Source organism: Mustela erminea, chromosome 11 (assembly GCF_009829155.1).
Source record: "Mustela erminea isolate mMusErm1 chromosome 11, mMusErm1.Pri, whole genome shotgun sequence".
Taxonomy (NCBI): Eukaryota; Metazoa; Chordata; class Mammalia; order Carnivora; family Mustelidae; genus Mustela; species Mustela erminea.
Window position 1 is genome coordinate 84,585,525 of NC_045624.1, and position 25,365 is coordinate 84,610,889.

The following is a 25,365-nucleotide window of genomic DNA, read 5'->3' on the forward strand; positions in this document are numbered from 1 at the left end:
AAGAATTTTTTCTTGACTTTTTGCTCCCTACTCACCTCTTAGCTCTGCCTCCCTGGAGAGTACTGGTGAGCATGCTCACTGTTTTGTAGGCCTTATCTTTCCTTAGTCTGGCTTCTGGAATATGGGATTGGGATTACAAAGCTTGTCCTATACACCAAGTATCTCCTCATTCCTTCCTTGGCTTCTAGTTTTTGAAGTATTTGGCATTAAGTTGCACATACCCCTTTTTTGTCCTTTTCTATTCTAATTTTTGCCCTCTCTTCTCCCCACCTACTCTTCCCTTCTTTCTTAGTGAAGAAAAACCCTGTTATTTCAAGTACTAAATGTATTCGTTTAAATTACTGGCTCAACTGAAAAGTAAAACTTAAATATTCTAAGATACAGTTGTAAAATGTTAACAACAACAACAAAAGACAAGCTCAAAATGGAGTCACTTGTTCTAACCCCCACATCAGCAAACTAAGACTTACTACCTAACCTAACTGCAACTTCAACCCCTCCTAGAAATATAACCTTAAACCAGTGAATCTGGAACTTCCTGTTCAGCACTAGTGAGGTAATCTGCCTAATAGACCCCTTCCGTACCACAAAGAAAGATGAAATAATCTCCTCTTTCCTTGTCTCTGCCCCTTCTGCCTATAAAAGTATTCCATTTGGTCAGCTTTCTGGAGCTCCTTTTATTTGCTAGATGGGATGCCACGCAATTCATGAATCATTGAATAAAGCCAACAGAATTTTCAAAATCACTCAGTTGAATTTTTTGGTTTTGTTTTGTTTTTGTTTTTTTTTTTTACCAAAACTAACAACAGCTGCACTTTTACTTCTGTTATTCCTGACAGAGGAAGTAAAGGGAAGACACCCAGTTTCACTTCTTCTAAATTCAAGATACTAAACAGAAAATACAGGACCATAAATTAAGCTCTTCTGTGAACCTGTTTTGAGTAACTCCAAGGGGCGGGGAGGGGGGACCAACTAAAATGCATTTTCCCTCCTCAAACTGACTCCTCTTTTACTATCTACCCAATCTGCTGTTCAAGCATGGAACTCGAGATAATCTTTCTTGTCTCTTTCCCTTTCCTACCACCACCTGTTCAGTATCTGGCACATAGAAGCCATTCGGTAAGTATGAAGGAATAAATTAATATTGTCTATTTGTCGGGCGCCTGGGTGGCTCAGTGGGTTAAGCCGCTGCCTTCGGCTCAGGTCATGATCTCAGGGTCCTGGGATCGAGTCCCGCATCGGGTTCTCTGCTCCGCGGGGAGCCTGCTTCCTCCTCTCTCTCTCTCTCTGCCTACTTGTGCTCTCTCTGTGTCTAATGAATAAATAAAATCTTTAAAAAAAAAAAAAAAAAAAAAAAAAAAAAAAAAATATTGTCTATTTGTCATACTGCCAAAACACCTCTCATATAACCCCTCCCTGACCCACTATCAGACCTGGTGCAAGTCCACATCATCTATTACCAGGACTATTTTAAGTCTTTTACTACTTCCTCACTTTCTAAACTCCTGACCTCAACATGTCTATCTCCTCCTTAAAATTATCTAATGATTTCCCATTACCTAAGAAAATAGTTTAATCAGTAGACAAAAGACCCTTTTTTTTAAACAACCCAATCATAGATTTATCACCTTTACAATCAGTAGCATCCATTATCTTTATCTTCTCCCATTAACAACCTCTCACCTACCCTATCTAATCTGCCATCCATATACATATCCTACAATCTAGCCATGTGGGCTTCTGAATGTACCATACATTTTCATGCTTGCCTTCTAGTCCTGGCCATATTTTCTCTGTCTAAAATAACTTTCTCCCTGTTCTGACCTACTTGACAAGTCATATCAGATTCTTCTAAGGCACAATCATCGGGAAATTAAATTGTGAGAACATATTAGCAGTGGTGTTCAAATGACTTAATTACTTAAAAGAGTAATTTTAGATTTAAGTATTTCAAACCAGCAGGAAAAAAAGGCAGACTAAACACAGCATCTAACTTTACTCCTTTACGATATATAACTGAAACTATAGCAAAGGCATACACATATAAGCAGAGAGAGAATAAAGAAAAAAAAAATAAGCTTGAAATAAGATACAGGACTAATAACTGACCTAGCAGATCTGAGACAGCAGAAGACAATACGGCATTAAAGAGAGTATCAACCCAATTTACACCATAAAAACCAACAAACGTTTCAAAGGCTGTAGCACAGGTTCCACTAGAAGTGGGAGATCTAGTTGAAAGCTATTAAGACAGCAGATCTAGTTGAAAACTATTAAAACAGCAAATCCACACTCTCACTGCATATCACTGCATGACTATTTCTCCATGTTCCTGCAGATGACAAAGCCATGTGTCTATCTCTACAAAGACAGGTAAATAAAATTTATCAAATAAAAAAGTTGAAAGTACTTGCCTCTGGAAAAGGGAAAATGTGGGCAAGGTGCTCTAGGGCGGTTATTCTTCCTTAACTTTGTACAACCATCTCTTTGTGATATTTTGATACAGAGTAAGAAATGTAGCTGAACCTTGAACACAAGGGTTGGAGCACAGATCCCCTTGCAGAGTTGAAAATCCACATATGACTTCTGACTTCTCCAACACTTTACTAATAGCCTGCAGTTTACTGAAAACCTTACTGATAACATAAATAGCCGATGAACACAAATCTTGTATGTCATACGTATTATATACTGTACTCCTATAGTAAAGGAAACGAGAGAAAAGAAAATGTTATTAAGAAATTTTTAAGGAAGAGGGGTACCTGGGTAGCTCAGTGGGTTAATAAGCCTCTGCCTTCAGCTCAGGTCATGATCTCAGGGTCCTGGGATCAAGCCCCAAATTGGGCTCTCTGCTCAGCAGAGAGCCTGCTTCTCCCTCTCTCTGCCTACTTGCAATCTCTGTCAAACACATAAGTAAAATCTTTAAAAAAAAAAAAAAAAAAGAAAGAAAAAGAAAAAGAAAAGAAAATCGTAAGGAAGAAAAATTACATTTGTAGTACCATATTTATGAAAAAAAAAATCCGCATACAACTGGACTCACAGAATTCAAACCCCTGCTGCTGAAGGGTCATCTATATTCAGTCTTTGTTCCTATTACCAGCCCAGAGCTCTTAAAACCCTTTGAATGTCCTACAGAGAGTGGTAAAGGTGTCGTTTGTTTTAATGAAGTGACTTTTGAAAAGCTCCTATATAAGGGTACTAGTTGCCAGTGGAGTCAACCATGTGATTAAAGGGTTGGAACATTCAGTCATAGTACCCCCACTATCCCCCAACCTCCTGCGAGCAGAGAGCGGCTAGAGATTGAGTTCAATTGCCAATGGTCAATGATTTAATCAATCATGCCTATGTAATCAAGTCTCCATAAAAACCCAAAAGTACAAGATCTGGAGAAGTCCAGGTTGGTGAACATGTGGAGACTGGAGGAGAACGGTGTGCTCAGACAGCATGGAAACTGTGCCCTTTCTCCATATCATGTCCTATGCTTCTCATATCTATCTGTTCCTGTTACACCTTTTTGTAATAAACCAGTAATCTAGTAAGTAAAATGTTTCTCTGAGTACTGTGAGGTGCTCTAGCAAATTACCTGAACTCCAGGAGGGGTCATAGGAACCTCCAATTTATAGGTAAGTAAGAAGCACTGGTGACAACCTGACTTGTGACTGGCATGCGGGATGGGTAGCAGTGTTGTACAACACAGCCCTTAACTGGCAGGATGTAATGTTACCTCCAGGTGATAGTGCCAGAATTGAGCTGAATTATAGGATACCCAGCTGATGCTGGAAAATTGCTTGGTGGTGTGGGAAAAACATACACATTGGAACTGGCACCAGAATTATACTCTTAATACATATATCTGAAGAACTTTGATAAAATTACAAGTTTTAGATTTCAATTTCCAAATAGTTACAGTTTCAGCAAACTGGAATCCTAATGTTCGTTAATATGATTTCATTATGTAAATATCTTCCAAAACATTCGTTTAACATTTTGGACAACCACCTCTTACCTAATGTAGTCTTCATTATTCACAGATTCTGCTATATGCAAATTTGCCTGCTATCTAATTTTTAATTTGTAAGCTCAAAATCAATACTCATAGTACTTTCCTAATCGTTTCCAGACATGCACAGAGTAGCAAAAATCTTGAGATGCCTGATGTGCAGGTTTCCAGCTCACATCAAACAAGATGATGCTGTCTTCTTAAGATAGCTTTCAACTATAAATAAGTTTCCTTTTTGTGGTCTGCTTTGTGACAGTTTTTCAATTTTTTGCTTTTTGTTGCTGATTTTTGTTTAAAATGACCCCCAAGGGCAGTGCTGAAGTGCTGTCTAGTGTTCCCAATGCAAGAAGTCTTTGAGAGGAAAACACTGGCAACAATCTCTTTAACCTTGGCCACAGCAACTTCTTGCTAGACACATCACCAAAGCCAAGGGAAACAAAAGCAAAAATGAACTATTGAGACTTCATCACAAGAAAATGCTTTTGCAGGGCAAACAGTTGACAAAACTAAAAGGCAAACTGCAGAATGGGAGAAGATACTTGCAAATGATTTATTACATAAAAGCCTAGTACTCAAAACCTATGAAGAACTTACCAAATTCACCACCCAAAAGGCAAAAAATCTAATCAAGAAATGGGCTGAAGACATGAACAGTCATTTCTCCAAAGAAGGCATACAAATGGCTAACAGACACATAAAAAATGCTCACTATCACTTGGCATCAGGGAAGTACAAATCAAAACCACAATGAGATACCACCTAACACTGGTCAAAATGGCTAAAATTAAACCTCAGGGAACAATAGATGTTGCCGAGAATGTGGAGAAAGGGAATCCTCTTACATTGTTGGTTGGAATGCAAACTGGTGCAGCCACTCTGGAAAACAGTATGGAGGTTCCTCAAAAAGTTAAAAACTGAACTACCCTATGACACAGCAACTGCACTATTATTTATCCAAACAATAAAAACATCATGATCCAAAGAGGCACGTGCACCCCAAAAGTTTATAGCAGCAATGTCCACAATAGCCAAAATGTAGAAAGAGCCCAGATGTCCATCAATAGGTGATGGATAGACATGTGGGGGTGTGTGTGTATGCACACAGAATGGAATATTAATCAAAAAGCCATAGAAGGTATTATGCGAAGTTAAAAAAGTCAGAGAAAGACAAATACTGTATGATTTCACTCTTATGTGAAACAAAACAGACAACCATAGGGGGAGGGAAGGAAAAATAAAATAAGATGAATACTGAGAGGGAGGCAAACCATGAGAGATGTTTAACTTCAGGAAACAAACTGAGGGTTGCTGGAGGAGAGGTGGGTAGGGAGATGGTATAATTGGGTGATGGGCATTAAGGAGGGCACTTGATGGAATGAGCACTGATAAAGCACTAAATTCTACCCCAGAAACTAATAACACATTATATGTTAACTAAATAGAATTTTTAAAAAAAAATTTTTTTTAAAGATTTTATTTGTTTATTTGACAGAGAGAGATCACAAGTAGGCAGAGAGGCAGGCAGAGAGAGAGAGAGAGAGAGGAGGAGGAAGCAGGCTCCCTGCTGAGCAGAGAGCCTGATGCGGGACTCGATCCCAGGATCCTGAGATCATGACCTGAGCCGAAGGCAGCGGCTTAACCCACTGAGCCACCCAGGCGCCCCAAAAAAAAAAAAAATTTTTTTTAAAAGAAGCCTTTAACATACCTTATGAAGAAAAATGTGTTAGATAAATTTCATTTACATATGAGTTACAATGCTATTCACCATGAATTCAATGTTAATAAACCAAAACTAAGTAAGATGTCTTTAAACAGTAAAACATATGGAACAAGGCTGTGCATTAATCAGTTGATGAAAATGTTGTGACCAGTGGCTCACAGGAATGTATTTCCCCTTGAAGCTATGCTTTAATGTTTACTAATTCAATGTTTGTCCCGCCTTATAGAACACAACCACTGTAAAAACCACGTATCAACTATAATTGGACTTAGTGACCGGCCTTAGTTCTCAGAAAATAGATGCAGAGTTAATGGTAAAGTAGAAATGAGAATCAAATTGTGTTCCTTGGGTTTTCTTTTCCTATAGTTACAGCAGCCAACTTAAAACTAGGATTCATGGCTTTTATGTACCAGAATACTTCTTATGCGATGAGCAAGCTATCGTCAGAAACCAAATCATTTTTAAAATGATCAACATACTGCTGGTCAGCAAATCTCACTATTTTATGCAACACCATTATTAATATGTCCACATCATCAACTCAGGATTAATAAAAATGAAATCGGGGAGGGGGGGGCTTTGTTCCATATTACTACAAACTACCAAGCCAAGTGACCTAAACTGCCTGGAAACTCAGGAATGCACCACAATTTAACAGCCACTAAACCTACAACATTCTTTCAATATTCTCTCTCTCTCTCTTTTTTTTTTAAGATTTTATTCATTTGAGACAGAGAACATGAGTCAGGGAGAGGGGCAAGGGAGAGGAAGAGTGAGAGGCAGACTCCCCAGTGAGCAGGGAGCCCAATATGGGGCATGATCCTAGGATCCCGGATTATGTCCTGAGCTGAAGGCAGTTTCTTAACTAATTGAGCCACTTGGGTGTCCCTAAACTTACAACATTCTTCTAATCTGACAGAATTTTCTATAAATCAGGAAAGTAATAGTTTAATTTCCAGTACATTCAAACCCATACCACGGAGAAAAAGTACTTTCTAAACATGCTACAACTACTACTTAAACCAGAATCATGAGCCCAACTACACAGTTTATTATTTTCATTTTTGTTTTATCTTTTTAACAATAAAAGATTAAAGTAATTGCTCAACAACTGCAACTATTCCATTTCTCTTCTCTCTGTCACAGCAAAGCTTTGCCATCTCTTCCAGTTTCTCCACCTTTTCACTCCAATCCAACCACGCCTTTACTCCCCACACTACTGAAAGCTCTCTTGAAGGATACCAATGACCTCTTATTGCTAAATCCAATGGTCGGGTCTCGGTTGTTCATTGTACTCAATCTACCTGCAGTATTTGATGCACCCAATTATGTTCCCTCCTCTTGGAACACTTTCTCACTTAGCTTCTAGGAAATCTCTCTTGGGTTTTAACTTTTTGGCTACTCTTCAGTTTATTTGCTGGCTCTTTTCTTCTCCTTGAGTTCAGTGCTTGGACATCTTCTCTGGCTTTATTTAGTACCTTGGTGATCACTTCAGGTATCTTGGTTTAGATACGATGTATATAGATTCCATCTGCAGCCTAACCTGTCCCCTAAATCTACTAGTTTAGAAAAAGTCAGATAAAAGTTTCCTTACTTAAGGATGCCTCAGAGCCTTCTCCTGTGCATTATTAATATCCAAGAGAAGACTATGTACACATTATGTTACACTTATTTAGAACAGAATCCTTTCTTCATGGTGCATCTTGTGAGACATACAATTAACTAAGCCACTAAATATAGCATACTAAGCTGTCTTTCAAGTAGTTCCAACTTCTCACAGCATGAATTAATTATATTAAAATGTGCAAACTTTCCCTCTGATTTTACAGAGGTAATAACTGAGTTTGAAGTTTTCAAAGTAGCTCACTCCATTAAGAGTCTGCCTCAAAGTTCTCCTTATGCAAAGAGAAATTATGTCTCTCTTAAGTTCCATTCACCTGTATTAGTTATATACTCTAAATGAGTACAAAATATATTTACCATATGTTCAGGCTTCAAATAAAATAATAAACATATGCTATTGTTAATCTTTCTTTTCCCAACTAAATATTCATAGCTCCTTCAACTGTTCTTCATGGAACATGATTTTCATTCCTCTCACCATCCAAGTCCTCTTCCTCACCAGATAGGATCTAAATAATTCCTAAAATCTAGTTGGCCAACAAAATAATCTATTTATCTGAAGAATACAAAACACAATAGACTTGTAACTTCTATTAATGGGGACATGATCCCTTGGTCACGCAGCTTAAGAATATATTCACTTTTTTATTCTTAGCAGCCATGGCACTGCTTAACTCAATAATCCTTTCTGAAAATAAAGGTGTACTGCACAGATCCACACACATACATACTCATATATATATAATACATTTAGCTATGTCCACTGAGAAGGCCTAGAAGCAATGATTCCTTAGTAGCAATAAGCCTATGTAGTAACCAAATCTCTAAATACCATTCTACAGTAAAAGAAACCAAGGCTCCTTAGAGAAATGCCTGATTCTAGTTGACACAGAAACAGTACAAAATGATTCTGGAACATCTCATGGGGTCAGATATTAAGAAGGTGATCAAAGAATAATAGGGACATGAAAGTGAAAGTAAGAATCAATGAGTCTATACTGATATGAATGAATAAATGAGTGAATGAGAGGAAAGCTTTTCATTATAGCGGGAAGTCAGCTAACACAGAAGAAATTAGAGAATTAGGGGGAAAAAAGTCGACATTTGGCAACAATCTTTTTCCCCAGTTTTACTGAGATGTAATTGACACAGAACACTATATAATAAGCTTAGTTGTACAACATGATTTGATATATGTACAATTGTGAAATGGTCACCACAATAAATTTGGTTAACATCTATTATGTCAATTACAATTTTTTCTCCTTGTTATAAGAACTTTTTTTTGACAGGATCTATATCCAATGTGGCACTGGAACTCACAATCCCTAGATCAAGAGTTGCATGCTCTACTGACTGGGTAGTCATGGTTGTGATGAAGAGGGGTTTTTTTGTGTTGTTTTGTTTTTAAGTAGGCTTTATGTTCAGTGTAAAGCCCAGCATGGAGCTCAATGTGGGGCTTGAACTCATAACCCTGAGACCAAGACTTGAGCTGAGTCAACGCTTAGCTGACTAAACCACCCAGGTGCCCCTGTGATGAGAACTTTTAAGCAACCAACTTATTAACTGATTCATGGAAGAAACAGCAATAAATATTAAAGCTAATGGAAAAGTTTGAGAGTAACAGGATATTTACATAGTCAAAATCTCTCTCCACAGATATTTATTGGCTACAAAGACTGACTTTACTTTGGAGAAACCTGGCAGATTATCACCTTAACTAAATGATCAAAGTCATCACCACCTGTAATATGAGAAATTAAAGTATTTGCTTCTTGATATAATGCCCTGTGAAAACACATTATATCTGTGGTACTTCTGCCCAAAGTATATATACTAAGTCCAACCATGGAAGAAAAAACAACCAACATAAAATGGAAGGACATTCAACAAAATAACATCTCAACACTTAAAAAAAAAGTCATTTTCATGAAATACAAGCAAAGGTTTAAGAAATATTCTAGTTTAAAGGAAACTTAAAGAGACATGACAACTAAATGCAGCATGCAATCCTGGATTTTCTTTTGTTAATCTGGATAGCATTGTGACAATTGGTGACATGTGAGTAAACTGAGCAGATTAAGTAATAGTATTGTATCCATGTTAATTTCCTGATTTTTAGTCACTGGTTTTTTGCTTATGTTGGTGACTCATCTTGTTTTTAGGAAATAAAACTGAAGTATGCAGAGGTAAAGGAATAACATGACTCAAATGAGTCAGGAAAAAAAATAGTACATATGAATAAAAGTAAGGATAAAACAAATGTAGGAAAATGGTAATATATAGTTAATCTTGGTTGAAGGGTACACAGAAATTCTTTATACTACTTTTTTTTTTTTTTAAGATTTAATTTATTTTAGAGAGAGAGAGGAAGCATGAGCAAGGGGAGGGGCAGAGGGGGAGGGTTAGAAAGAACCCCAAGCAGACTCCCTGCTGAGCTTGGAGCCTGATGCAGGGCTCAATCCCAGGACTCCAATAACATGACCTGAGCCTAAATCAAGATTCAGATGCTTAACCAACTGAGCCACCCAGACCACCCTAGTATTCTTATGTAACTCTTCCTTGAAGTCTGAAATTATGTCAAAGTAAAAAAGAAAACAGCTATAGTAAGCTTTAATTCAGATTTTAAAACCTTCCTTTTCATGTTAATTTTCTATATACAAACTATCAACTTAATACACAAACAGCCTTCTTATAATTAAGTTTATTTTCTCATTTAGTGTGGTTGCAGTGATGGATAAGAATAGGATAAGCACAAGAAAACTATCCCTATGTTTTTGATTTTACAAATTTACAAATCCACCTCCATCAAAAGACAAAGGTCATTTCAGTTGCCTGTGATCAATGAGGAGACATTTTTAGATACACTCCTCTAATATCTTAAAGTCCATTTCCTCCACAGAGATTTTTAACAATGTTTAATACCTATTACTTCAAAGGTTAAGTTAAATTGACTGCTCACAATATAAAAAATAACTCTGGATCACAGCAGCATTTTTGTCATTATTGCAAATATTTTCCAAAGGTGGTAAAAATAAACTGAATGATTACTGCCTTAGAGAAACAAACACTTCTCATTAATGTCCCCTAGTAATAATCTAGTCATGTTTTTCACACTCACACAATTTTTGCCATGAGAACTGGGTTTATAAAAGAAGAAAATGCAATTAGTTGTTCACCTTTTAACTCATCATACGTTCCTACATTTGTTTTAAATGAAATAGGAATGCTGAGGAGGATGAACATAGACACATTCATCCAGTCGAAACATATGGTAAATTTTGGTTCTGGATATGTAAAGCTAATAACATTCTGAAATCATGGGACTTAATTAAAACAATAAAAAATGGTACTTTATGTACCTTCCCTTAAAATTATAACTTTAAAACTTAATATGCAGAAGCTTCCACTTCTAACCATGATGAAGTATCAAGGACCAGATTTATCTTCCCATCTTAAAACTAAAAATATGGACACAATAGTGAAAAGCTTTCAGACATTGGGCAACAGGCAGCACAATCTCTGAAAGAGGCAAAAAAAAAGTAAGCTATAAGACTTCCCAAGTGTAGAGTTTCCAGGATACAATACTAAGATGGGAAAACAAGATCCAGACAGACTCCCCAAATTGAGAAGACTGATAAGGGGGTTCAGGGACACCAAGGCAACTACAGTTCCCAGGGCAAAGTACCAGAAAGGAGAAAGCAGCACAAAGAAAGCTCTGGAGTTCTGTAGAGCATTCCCCCTGAGTCTCCTGCTGAAATACTGATCAGCACATGGATGCAGGGAAACTATCTGAAACCAGGGACAGAACCACCAGAAAGGAGCAAGGAAAACAACCACCAAAGTTCACCCAGGATTGATAAGAGTTCACAGAGTGAAGAAATCCTGTAACAATGGGCAACAGCTAGAATACCCAGAAGGGCACTGTGCCTGTAGTAGGAACAAATTAGCTTATACTAAAGGATGCTCAGGTCTCACCTAACAAAGCTTAAAAAGCAAGCCTTGGAAAATTAAACTATATCTAAGTAACTTAACTATATTTCAGAAGAAACCTCAAAATATTAAAAATAATACAAAGGAAAACCAGCTCCAAACAACAAAATTCACAATGTTTGATATCCAAACAAAAATTAGTAAGCATGGAAAGAAATATGAAAATACAATCCATCTGAAGGAGGAAAAATCAGTTCTAAAAATGGACCCAGAAATGACAAAAGTGTAAGTAAGGAAGGACTTTAAAACGGGTATTACATATAAAACATTGCTGCAAAAAACTAAAGGAGACAAAAATAAGTGAAAGCAGCCTTATGTTCATGGATTGGAAGACCTAGGATTATTAAAGAAGTCCACACTATCCAAAGTGAGCTACAGATTCAGCACAATTTCTATCAAAATTCCATGGCTAATTTTTTTTTTTTTTTTTTTGCAAACATAGAAAAATCCATCCTGAAATTCATATAGAATTTCAAGGGACCCAATACACAAAATAATTTTGAAAAAGAAGAACAAAGTTGAAGGGCTCACAATTTATTTCAAAACTTATTACAAACTTATACTAATCGAAACAGTGTACTACTGGCATAAAAGCAGACAAAAAGACCAATGGAAAAGAACAGAGTCCAGAAATAAACCCTCATGTATATGGTCAAATGATCTTTGAAAAGATTCTTTGAAAAGAATGCCAAGAGCACTCTTCAACAACTGATGCTGGGAGAACTAGAGAGTCACACGTAAAAGAATGAAGGTGGCCCCTTATACCACATACAGAAACTAACAAAAAAATGAATAAAGACCTAAAACTATTAAACTCCTAGAAGATTAACTTAGGCACAAAACTTCGTGATTTTGGACTTGTCAATGATTGCTTGGATATGACATCAAAAGTACAGACAACAGGGCGCCTGGGTGGCTCAGTGGGTTAAGCCGCTGCCTTCGGCTCAGGTCATGATCTTAGGGTCCTGGGATCAAGTCCCACATCGGGCTCTCTACTCAGCAGGGAGCCTGCTTCCTTCTCTCTCTCTCTCTGCCTGCCTCTCAGTGTACTTGTAATTTCTCTCTGTCAAATAAATAAAATAAAATCTTTAAAAAAAAAAAAAGTACAGACAACAAAAGCAAAAACAGATAAATGGAACCATCTCAAACTTAAAACTTTTGTGCATCAGAGGCTACAATCAATAGAGTGAAAAGTCTAAAATATTTGCTAATTATATAACTGATAAGGGTTCAATAACCAAATTTATATTAAGAACTCCTTCTTAACAACAAAAAAATCACTCAATTAAAACACAGGCAAAACACCTGAATAGACATTTCTCCAAAGATGATGTACAAATGCCAACACGCATATGAAAAGGTGCTCAAAATCACTAAACTTCAGGGAAATACAAATCAAAACCATGAGATATCACCTCACACCCATCAGGATAGCTAATATCAACAAAACTGAAATACCAAGGGTTCATAATGATGTAGAAAAATCGGAACCCTGTGTACTGTTAGTGGAATGGTAAAATAGTGCAACCATTATGGAAAACAGTACAGATGTTGCTCAAAAAATTAAAAATAGAATTACCATATACCCAGCAATCCCATTTCTGGATATATATCTAAAAGGAGTGAAGGCTTGGTCTTGAAGAGATATTTGCATACCCATGTTCAGAGCAGCACTATCCACAATAACCAAGAGGTAGAAGTAAGCCAAACGTCTACCAATGGATCACTGGATACAGAAAATGATGTACATATGTATAATAAGATATTATTCAGGCTTACAGGAAATCCTGTCATAAACTACAACATGGATGAATCTTGAAGACATTATGCTAAATGAAACAAACCAGTCACAAAAAGATAAATACTATGTGATTTCATTTATATAAAATACCTAGTATAGTCAAATTCATAGAGACAGAAAATAGAAGAGTAGTTATCTGGATTTGGGTAAGGAAAAAAACAGGAGATGTTTCAGATTTATCAGATGAAAAAGTTCCAGAGTTATTTCACAACAATGTGAATATATTTAATACTCACAGCCTGGATAAGTAAAAAGGGTGAAAATGCTTAAGATGGTAAATTTTATGAGATGTACTTTTAATCATAATTTTTTTAAAAATCTATTTAGAATCCACATATTTAAGAAAGTAAAAGAAGAAAGCATGAGCACTGTTAAGGAAAGACATGGAAGATACATACAAGATTCAAATCAAACTTCTAGAGATGAAAAATACAATGTTTAATAAGAAGAATACAATGGATAAGATTAACAGCAGATTAGATATCTGTACAAGAAAATGTTAGTAATTTTAGAGACACAGAAATAGACATTATCCAAACTGAAACAAGGGGGAGATAAAAAAAAAAAACAAAAAAGAAAAAAAACCAGTATCACAAAGGTGTGGAACAATTATCAATTCATCAATGTATGTGTAACTGGAGTACCAAAATGAAAGGAGAGAGTGAAGGAAGAGATAAAAACTATTTGAAAAAATAATGGTGAGAATTTTTCTATATTTGAAGACAATAATAAATCCGCAAATCCAAGAACTTTAACTAACCTTAAGTATAAGAAACATAAAACTACACCAAAGCATATCAAAATAAAAGCGCTTTAAACCAGTAGTAAAAGATCATTCTGTAAGTAACTAGAGACAAAAAACACTTTTAGTATGAAGAAATAACCATTAACAGTAGATTTCATGTCAGAAAAATGCAAGTGAGAAGATAGTGCAGCATCATAAAAGTCTTATCATTAAAGTTGTTAAAGAAAAAACTGTCCATCTAGAATTCTCTACCCAGCAAAAATACGTTTGAAAACTGAAGTACCAAAAAGGGGAAGGGGGTAGTTTCAGACATATAAAAGCTAAAAGAATTCCCAGCAGTAATTCAGCTTAAAATAAATGCTAAAGTTAATCAGTCAGGGAGAAGGTAAATGATACCAGATGGAAAAGGAATTTCAAAGGAAGGAAGAGGCTTGAAAGTGGGACAAATATGGTTAAAATAAGAACCCTTTTCCTAAATATTATTTTTAACTCCACTTAAGGGAACTGACCATTTAAAGCTAAAAAGCTAAAAATATATTGTGGGATTTAAACATATGTAGAACTAAAATGTATGACAACACAAGAATGAGGAGAAATGTAACTAGAGTGTTATAAGGCTGTTATATAATATGTGAGGTGGTATTTTACCCAAAAATAGACTGAAACACTACAAACAAACAAAAACAAACCCAAAGGGGCGCCTGGGTGGCTCAGTGGGTTAAAGACTCTGCCTTCAGCTCGGGTCATGATCTCGGGGTCCTGGAATGGAGCCCCATGTCAGGCTCTCTGCTCAGCAGGGAGCCTGCTTCTCCCTCTCTCTCTCTCTGCCTGCCTCTCTGCCTACTTGTGATCTCTGTCTGTTAAATAAATAAATAAAATCTTAAAAAAAAAAACCTATAGATAATAAAAAGATACAAAGGAAGAGTCATAAAAAATAAGTAATACAAATTACAAGGCAAAGAGCAAAAACAAAAATACAGATGGGACAAATAAAACACAAATAGCAAGACAGTAGATTTAAACCCAACAATATCAATAATCACATTAAATATAAACGGTCTAAACTAAAAAGCAAAGATTAGAAAACTGGATAAGAAAACGAAGACTGTACTATATGCCACCTACCAGAAATCTACTTCAAATATACACAAATGGATAAAAGTAAAAGGATGGAAAAAGATGCACCTCGCTAATATCAATCAAAACAAAGCTAGAGAGGCAATACTGACAAAGTAGATTTCAGAGCAAAGCATATTACCAGAAATAAAGACAGCCATTTCACAATGATAAAGGGATCCAATTTATTAAAAAAATCACAACAATCCTAAATATGAATCAATGTAGTAACAGAACTTCAAAATATATGAAGCCATACTGATGAAAATATAAGCAGAAATTGGCAAGTCCACAATTATATTTAGAGATTTCAATACCGTTCTTTCAAAATTGCTAGAACAAGTAGACATAAAATCAATAAGGATAGAGAAACCTTGAGCAATTCTATTAGTCAACTTGATCCGACATTTACAGCTACTCCACCCAACTTTCTTTTCAAGTGCACATGAATCATTTACCAAGACAGAGCATATTCTGGGGTCATAAAACAAGTCTCAATAAATTCGAAATGCTTCCAATTTCACAACGTATATTCTCTGAGCACAGTGAGATTAAATCAGAAATCAATACCCAAAAATTTCCATGTGCATACTCATTTATAACCATTGGGGTCAAAGAAGACATCACAAATAAAATCAGCAAGGTTTTCTGAACTGAATAAAAATGAAAATACAACATATCAAAATTCATGGGATGCAGCCAAAGCACTATTTAGAGGTAAATTTTATAGCATTAAACCCTTATATCAGAAGACAATAATAACCTTTAAAACTCAAGCAAATAAAATGCAAAGTAAAGAGCAAAAGGAAAATAATAAAGAACAGAAATCAGTGAAATTGAGAAGAAAAAAATCAATGAGGAATACCAAAAGCTGTTCCTTTGACTAGCAATAAAATAGACAAATCTCTAGCCAAACTGAAAAGGGAAAAAGGCGGGGAAATACACAAATTAACAGTCAGGAATGAAAGAGGGAACATAGCTATAGATCTTAAAACATTAAAAAGATAATAAGAGAATATTATGAACAATTTCATGCCAACTTAACAACTTGGATTAAACAGACAAACTCTTTGAAAGATAAACAATTGCTGTGCCTGGATGGAGCAGTCTCTTAAGCATACAGTTCTTGGATTCAGCTCAGGTTATGATCTCAGAGTCCTGAGATGGAGTCCCGAGTCTAGCTCTGTGCTCAGCATGGTCTGCTTAAGACTCTCTCCCCTCTCTCTCTGCTCATGCTCTCACTCTCTCAAATAAATAAATCTTAAAAAAAAAAAAAAAAGATGGAAACTAATGATGCTCATTCAAAAACAAATAAAGAAAGAAACTAAGTAGCCCTTTATTAATGAAATTAAAGTAGTTGTTAAAACCTTTCCCACAAAGAAAATTCTAGGTATAGGTATACAAGTCACTTAGTATTATCTTAAGTTCAAGATACACTGAAGGATCTAATATTTATTAACTATCATCATGTGCTGGCATTAAGAATATAATTTTAATCTGACTATATTAGTATTCAGCAACATCATTCTAGAAGGAAGCTGTGTGAACTGGTTAATATGAGGCTAAATTAAAACCAAGGAGACTATTAATGACCTGGAGAAAAAATGATAAGCATCTAAAGTAAGTCAGTGGCAATGAGGGATGGGTGATAGGACAGGGCATAGTTAGAAGATGGATAGCTAATAAAGACAAAGACCAGGGCGCCTGGGTGGCTCAGTGGGTTAAGCCGCTGCCTTCGGCTCAGGTCATGATCTCAGGTTCCTGGGATCGAGTCCCACATCGGGCTCTCTGCTCAGCAGGGATCCTGCTTCCCTCTCTCTCTCTGCCTGCCTCTCCATCTACTTGTGATTTCTCTCTGTCAAATAAATAAATCTTTAAAAAAAAAAAAAAAAGACAAAGACCAGACGTATTTACCGAATGGACATGAAAGGTACAGAAGAAAAGATGCTCCATGACTCTTGGCTTAACGATAGAACTATTCACTAGGATAGGGAATACAGAGAAGAAACAGATTTGGGAACAAGAAGACAGGTTTACTTTCCAATATATGATACATTCACTGCCCAAGAGATACACAGTAGGCAATGGGATATAGAGAATCAATACTTGTGAAATACATGTAGTTAAATTAACCTGCTCTATCTCCCAAGATTACTTGCATTAAAAGCCTTCTCTATAACTGTAAAATTAATGGTTTTTATCTGTTAAAAGAATTTCAGAAATAAGAATGTGGCAAAGGGATTTGAAGAAAAAAGCCCCTTTCTGTGTATATACTAAACTCATAGTACAAGAGATCCAATTTCAGTATTCTTCTTTATTGTTATTTAGAGTAGCAAAACCTAAGCCTTGCACGTGGCAGTATCATAGCCAATGAGGTTTATCCGAGGCGCGATTATTGCTAATAGAGTAGCAAAACCTTATTTATTTACTCTACCTGGTTTAATGAGTCTGACCTACTTTCATCAGGAAAAAAAAAGTTGAGAATATGAAGCTCTTTCCTATCTTTCTGTTGTTTTGTAAGTAGCAGCAATGACTTTTTAGTATATATACTGCCAAAGCAAGCATGCAATGACTTGATTTTTAATTCAACTCTGCCTGTTGCCTGTATAATATCCTATTGTCTCCTCTTAAGGTTTTATTTGTTTGCCATTTTTTGGCTTTCTTTACTGTATCTGAGAATCAAATTTAAAAACAAAACACACATACAAAAACAAAAGACCTGTACAGGGCACCTGGGTAGCTCAGTCAGTTAAGCCTCGGACTCTGGATTTCAGCTCAGGTCATGATCTCAGGATGTGAGATTAAGCCCTGTGCCAGGCTCCACCCCCAGCATGGAGCCTGCTTAAGATTCTCTCTCTGGCTCTCCCTCTCTGCTCATCTCCACTAAGACAAACAAACAAACAAACAAACACACCTGTTCAACTTAGTCAAATAACAGCAACAACCATTTTCTGAACATGTCTTATAAGCCAGGCAATGTGTCAAGGGCTTTATGTACATTAGCTCATTTAATTTTCAAAATCTTATACAGTAAATATCTCCATTTATGATTAAATAAAACTGAACCTCAAAAAGATTACATAATGAGCTCAAAGTCACATAACTGATGGACTGTAGAATTGAGACTTGAACCCAAGTCTGCAGAGGACCAAAACTCATGCCATGCAACTTTAAGCTTTTTACTATCTGTAACAGACCTTTTACAGGATGTTTTATTAAGGTGTTTTCATTCATGCAACAAATATCAGTGCCTGCTCCACATCTTCATAATTTCTGTAGAAACACTTTTAACAGCCCTTTTCTCCCACTGTTTCTGAAACTGGAAAGCTGCATACAGTGCACTTTTCCCCCTCTTTACTTCCTCTCATTAAATGTCAAATTCAATCATGTTATGATTATTATCAGGTAGTGGTTCAGCCACAGCCATTTCCTGCCCAGTTCCTGTTCACTACTCAGAATGAAGTCCAGCATATTTTCTTTCCTAGTGTTGTAAAACTACCTGTTCTAGGAAGCAGTCTGTTTTTCTCACGTGAAAACTGATCTTTATATTTTGTATCCTTTTAGCAATTTGTATGAGGCTAACAATTTGGAATTAAAACACAGCCTTCCTAAATGGCATTTAATATTTTCAACTTAGTCAAATAATTCTGGTCATGAAGTGATCTACATTTATAAATCCAATGAAAGTTATTTATGGTTCTGTGCTAACCTGAAGGGAAGATACACAAGTGGGGTTTTTTCTCAGATTTTTAAAGAACAGCCCCAATTTAAAACATTCTGTCCCACCATTAGGTCTCAAATTTGGATTCAGAAAAGGCAGTCAGCATATATCAAAGGGTAGTTTACAATACTGGCTATATATGGCTACATACTAGGTAAAGGGTTAAGGGAAACAACAGTCACCTTAAGATTCTTCTTTTTTAATCCCAAAATACATTCCACAAATTAAGTGCAAATGCCTGTAGTGTTATAAGTCTTCCTTTATAGCTTAGAATGAAACATTGCAATGAAATAATTAAAGTGCTTAGTTGGACACGTTTGGAAAAGAAGTTTTAATTGTCACTGGGGGAAATAAGTATTAAATGGTAAATAGTACATAAAAATGTAACAATGCACAAACTGTTGAGGATTTCCTACAATTTTAATATCTAAGTTTGCAACTTCCAACTGCCAAAATTGGGTCATACTCACCTTGCCCAGCCACATTTATACACAATTACCGTTTAAATTTTCGCCTTCACAAATACTTTTTACACAAAGCTACAATTACTTGCCATTCCCTCAACAATCCATATTCCTGTCCTTGACCCTGCCTCCTGTTCTCTGTGGGATGCCCTCCTTCCCCAACAGTGAAAAACTACCACTTAACCCTTTAAGGCTCCAGAGATAGCTCTCCGCAACTCCTCCAACCCCTCTCCACTCTGAATATTATTTAGTCTTCTTTATTCAGGGCTTACCAGTGTGCTAGTACTTTACATACTCTGTTTAATGCTTACTACTCCCCTTTGAAGTAATTCTTCTCTACTTAACAGATGAGAAAACTGAAATTGAGAAAGGTTTACTATCATGTTAAAGGTCACAAGGCCAAACAGAAATTCAAATACTGGTATGTCTAAACTTCAACTGAATTCTCTTCCAGTAAATCAGACTCAGGGTGCCTCGGTGGCTCAGTCCTTAAGCATCTCCCTTTGGCTCACGTCATGATCCCAGGGTCCTGGGTTCCAGCCCAGCATTGGGCTCCCTGGTTGGTGGGAAGCCTGCTTCTCCCTCTTCCACTGCCCCTGCTTGTGTTCCTCTCTTGCTGTCTCTCTCTGTCAAATGAATAAATAAAATCTTAAAAAAAAAATCAGACTCTATGGCACTCTCTTATAGTATATATTGTATTGTATTATCATTATTTATTTCTCTCCCCCACTGAAGACAGGAAAGGGGACTCCATCCATATATCCCCAGCAATACTCAACAGTGCCTACATACAAAGACTCAAAGTGTTACCTAATATGTACAATACTCTTCTTCAGTTTATGATTTTGCAGCATTATTTTCCACTGATTATTCTCCTTGTACTAGGTATCTAAGAAGCCACTGTGGTGGTAAAGCATACTGGCTTGGAATTTAGGCTTTGTAACATTGCCTGGATGTGAATCCCACCTCCACCAACTTATTAGCTGAGAAATCTTGAACAAATGAGTTAACCAAAGTTGTGCTTAACTCATCTATAAAACAGAACAGTAATCATAGTACATACCTTATAGCATAATAAAGATTAAACAAGATAGTATGGAAGCAATCCAACTATTTTTCAATTCTCATTTTTCCTACATGCCACCCTAAATTTTCTTTGGCTTAGTTTAGTGCAGACTTTTTAATTACAAATTCCTTGAACTTCTGTATTATATGGACTAGCAAAAAGGTTCCTTGGTTTAAAAATTGTTCAGGCCAAAAAAAGTAAAATAAAATAAAATTGCTCAGGCCAGGATGCCCAGCTGGCTCAGTCAGCAGAGCATGTGATTTTTGATCTCAGAGTTGTGAGTTCCAGCTCCACAATGGATGTGGAGCTAACTTAAACAAATAAATGAATATTTTTTTTAAAAATAACAAAACAAATAAAAATTGCTCAGACCATCTACTTCATTTTTAGAACAAACTGTCCACTGCCAGTCTGGACTAAAAAAAAAAAAAAAAAAACCTTTACTCTGGGAAGTTTGACTATACAAGAGTGCCCCCACTGTACATTATACTTTTTTCTCTTACTACATTTTCATGCCCTCTCAGAAAGTGGTAAAAGTTACAAAACACACTTCCTACCTTCCTAACACCTGACTTAATACTATCTGATCCACTAACCTGTGTGGGAGTCAAGCTATTTCCCCAGTAATAAATTTCCATGGAATCACCTATGTCTGGTCTCAGGCATGGCTCATTCTCTCCAGACCTCTAGATTGCTTTCCTCTGGAATCTGTGGAGGCTGAGCCACTACAACTGAGAGCGGACACCAATTTTCTTCTCTTCAGCTTAACAATGTTTACTCCAAGAAGTTAGGATTTCAAATTGTTATGCCATTTTACAGCTCTTTAGGCTAAAGTGCATAGTTCCCAAATTCTCAGAATGCCCCCTTCAACTTTAAAAATGCTAAAAACAAACAAACAAACAAAAAAAAACAATAAAAAATGCCAAAAAAAAAAAAAATCCATGTAGGGAGGAAACAAATTTCTTAAAAAAAAAAAAAAAGTTATCTAAAAACAAGATCAAATACTATGGCTATGCCCAAAGTCTTAGAGGGGAAAAAAAAAAACCTAAAATATCTAGTTGGCTCAAGCTAACCAAAAACTCTAAAATCAAGCACACAATTAACAAAGTAACCTCAAAGTAATCAGGATATACCATAAACAAAGACAATAAGTATACATTACAATACATTTAAAATTCACGGATTTTAAAACTACTTGGTATATAAAGCAGTTTTTAAAATTTTTATTATTATTATTATTATTATTTTTGGTCAGGCTAAAAATAAAGAGTGATGATGATGGGTCAGTGACAGAATGGTCTCCAAAGTTAAAGAAGGAGGTGTTGAGTTTAAAAGTCGAGACTCGAAGGAACAATACCAAAATACTACTGGCTGTCAACATCAGGCAGATAAAAATAAGAAAAGGTAAAGCAAGCTGATGGACTGCAGTATTGTTTCCAGAGGGGAAATAGCCCTCAGGGCCTCCAAGAGGATTTCAGCACCCGCTCCGCAGTCAGTGCTGGAATCAGTGAACTAAACTGTTGCCTGCCCAGTGGGTGCAGGGCAGAGACCCTCCCTCCAGCCAGCGTCCGGCGTGCGCACAGTCCCCCCTCCGCCCGAGCCCGCTCCTACGGCCGCTAGCTGACCTCTCCTGCTCGCCCGGGCTCGGCCACCCGATGCCCCCGCACGCCCTCCAAGACCCGGCGCGCCCCCAGCACAGCGCCAAGGGAAGGAAGCCAAGGAGAGGGGCCGCGAGAGGGGGCGGAGGGGCGGGAGGCGGCGCTGGGTTTCGGCCCGTCACCTCACCATCCAGGCTCGAGGACTGCACGGACTCGGGAGGCGGGAGGCTGAGCCTCTGCCACCCGTCAAATGATGGGAAGGGACCGCGGTTGACCCCGGCGCGCAGGTGCCCGCGGCTGCCGAGGAAGTCACTGGCGGCGGAGGGCAATGCGTTGGCCCCGGAGCCCCCACCTCCATCGCGCCCACCGCTTCCCTCCCTCGTCCTGCTCCATCCCCAGGATTCTGTCAGAACCCAACGACCTCCACACGGCCCGCCCAAGCGCGGAGGTGATGCCGGCTCTTACCGTAGGAGCGGGCGCCGCGCCGCTAGGAGGCGGCTGGGGTGCGCGCGGGAGACTCCGAGGCGAGTGCCGCCGCCGCTGCGGGAGCCGGAGAAGTCACAACGAGGCTGCTGGCGGGAGCGCTGCCTCCGGAGCTGTCGCCCCACCCCCTCTCCCGCAGGATTTTGCGCCGGAGCCTGCAGTCTCCGCGCGCGGGCGGGGAGGGCGAGAAAAGAGGCGGGGCGCCCCCCTCGGGGGCGGAGCCGAGCGCTGGTTGGTCTGATTGGCGTCTGTGGACCCAATGGGACCACGGGTACTCCAGGCTGTGCTTAGACTGACTTTCCTCTTAGCCCGTAGCGGTAGAGAGGCGGGCCTAGTGGCTGCTTTTATAGCCGCCTTTTTGACGAACCCGAACGTAAGAAAAGGTCGGTTGGTTCGCACTGGTGGCCAAATGGTCCAATTACCTCAGGGAAAAGGGCCTCTGAAACCAGATTGGCATCCTCTCTACCTATAAGTAGAGAGGGTAGAGCCGGAGGCGGTGAGAACCTGCCCCGGATGTGGGCGTGGCCCTGAGGTAGAACACGGAGCCTCCACCGCGGTGGTTTGGGGAGGCGGAACTGAGATCTTTTCCTTGATTATCATGTGACGGGTTCTGGATTTAATGGAGGAGAAAGCGTGGAAAAGGCCAAGGATCCAAACTGGCGAGTTTTCTGATCTTCGCGGCCCTCCCCGCTCTCCGGCCAGCGGCGCTGCCAGGTGAGTCCCGGGGTCCAGTGGGCCGGCATTCTCCCGAGGTGAATTTGCCCACCGGGTGCCCCGGCGCTGACTTCCCGACCTCAGGGGGTTTGTCGCTGCCTCCCAGCTCCTTACACTCCCCGCCAAACGTACAGACACCTGGTTGGCACCAGGCTTCTGCATGCGCTTTGGATCGTGTGCAAGAAACCGCGTTCAGCCCTCAAAGTATACTGGGCCCAAAGCGTGTCCCAATTAGGGCGGAAGGTAGGTCTTTGACGTTTATCGTTTATGAACGTCCTGAAGTTCTAGGGACAAGTAGGCCCCAAAATCATTTAAGTTGTAAGCAGAGCGCTGTTCCGCTGAAGGGAGGCTTAGTTCGACAAGGCCGTAGAAGCCTTTCGAAAACGACTCATTTAGAGGAATTTTGTTGTGGGCTCATAAGCAAAACTGTCTTCGGGATAGGGTAAGTTCATTTGGAAGAGTGCTGGCAGTTGCGAGGGAAGGAAATGGGGGGTGGTGTAGACCGCACCGTGGGCAAATTAATGAGTGCACACACAACTGCTAGATGCTGGAACTGTGGGTAGAGCCCTTTCGATTTCCATTGTGGGACAATGCAGAAGATTTTGACAATGGATGAGGAAGCATATGAACTAATACCTAACTGTCTTCCTGGTACCAGAAGTAATCAACTCGAATAGGACTTTAGTAGAGCAAATTTTTGTTTTAGAGTATGCAGCCCCTTCTCTTGAGGAGAAAGAAGACTAGTACGATTACTTCAATTAGTGAAGATTTATGAACAAGTAAAAATCAAGCCCAGCATCCAGAATTCTTCGGGCGTCATTTAAATATCAGCATAGTGCTTCCCACTTGAGAGCATTTTATTAGAAGTGCTTACAGAACTTTGTGGCATCCCACATTATAAAACCTGAAGCCACAATACTGTGTGCTCTTTGTATCATCCCTCCGTCTCCAGTCCTAAAGTACCTATGCTGAGTGTGGCAGCTGTTTCTATGACCAGTTGTTACTCAGCGCTGTATGCGAAAATTTGACCCCTGACTCATCCAATGGCTGATGGAAAGTTGTGTTTAAACAAGTGTATTACCATAAACTTTTTAAAGGTTCACAAAAACGGCCAGATAGATTGGAGATCAGGTTTGAGCAAACTTGATTTACAGTATAAACCCATTTTAGTTAATAATCGGTTATAATCAGTTAATAATTACATCCCTCACACTTCTTCTTCCAAATTCAGCCCCGTATCCCACTGTAGCAGCCCTTGGTCAGGAAAGGAGACCTGGAGAAAAAAGCTTTCCTGGGAGCAAAAGCATCTGCTTTTCATACTGCAGTATGAAGCCTCCAATCTGCCAGCTAAGAAAACAGGTGCTAGCAGATGGGTATCATGGGAAAGGGGAGTTAGGAGATCCGTTAGTCACCTTTACAGTAAAACAGATACGCAGTCTTGCTCCATGATAGCCCACTATTTAAAGTAATAGAGGTGTAGCAAAGAATATCAAAATTTGTTTTGTTTTGTTTTGTTTTAAGATTATTGGAGAGAGAAAGAGAGAACAAGTTGGGAAGGGGTAGAGGGCGGAGAAGCAGAGCTCCTCCTGAGTGGGGAGACTGATGTGGGGTTTGATCCCAGGACCCGGAGATCATGACCCCTGCTGAGGGCAGACACCCAACCAACTAAGCCACCCAGGCACCCCTCAAAGTTAGTTTTAAAATATAATTAATTAAACATGCTAGTCTTGGGCATTTTATTCACCTAGCCAGTTCCTTCACTTTTTCCTTATTTCTCTGCATTTTTACTCCTACCCTTCATCTTTTGCTATCCTATCTACCACTTTCTGATGTTTTTCTCTTTCCATCAAGTGTCCTCTCTCTGTCACTCTTTGTGGCTTATTTCCCTCCATTTTAATCATAGATTCTTCCTTTACTGAAAAATTTCTTCCTGACCCTTTCTCAGTCTCATTATGTGTCTTATCTTTTATTTTCTCCAAGTGTTTCAGAGGAATAAAGTATTGTCAGCTGTTTACATTTTGTTATCTTCTGTTAACTCCTCACCCAGCTGCTGCAGTTTGGCTTCTGATTTCCGTCTACTTACCCTTTTCCCAAATGGTCCCAAAGTTGATACAAAAAGCTTGAACAAGTATAGACTCTACTGTCAACCTGTATGTGAAGGCTAAATAAATGCTTATACCTAAGTATTATAGATTAATATGTCCCAATCAAAATTCCAAGTTTTTAAGAATTAGTGATTTTTAGCAGTAAAAAAAAAAAGGGCAAACATTCTGGAAAAGAAATCTATGAATAGAACGTACTACTAGTCCTTTCAGATATTA

The 25,365-nt window shown here is 38.3% G+C and overlaps 2 protein-coding genes across 12 annotated transcripts in view; one reads left to right on the forward strand and one right to left on the reverse strand.

The window, feature by feature from the left end:
- PHTF2 (putative homeodomain transcription factor 2) overlaps window positions 1–22,417 on the reverse strand; it is a 120,376-nt gene extending 97,959 nt beyond the window's left edge. For 6 of the 7 annotated variants that reach the window (XM_032304074.1, XM_032304072.1, XM_032304073.1 and 3 more), the window contains exon 1: window positions 22,313–22,417. The gene's annotated coding sequence lies outside the window, so the exon portion shown is untranslated. The remainder of the gene's footprint in view (window positions 1–22,312) is intronic. The other variant, XM_032304071.1, reaches the window with a different exon arrangement.
- A 306-nt stretch (window positions 22,418–22,723) lies between these two features.
- Window positions 22,724–25,365, forward strand: part of TMEM60 (transmembrane protein 60) — an 80,425-nt gene continuing 77,783 nt past the window's right edge. For 4 of the 5 annotated variants that reach the window (XM_032304081.1, XM_032304082.1, XM_032304080.1 and 1 more), the window contains exon 1: window positions 22,724–23,044. In XM_032304081.1, the coding sequence (XP_032159972.1) occupies window positions 22,950–23,044 (95 nt within the window). In that variant the 5' untranslated portion in view covers window positions 22,724–22,949. The remainder of the gene's footprint in view (window positions 23,045–25,365) is intronic. The other variant, XM_032304079.1, reaches the window with a different exon arrangement.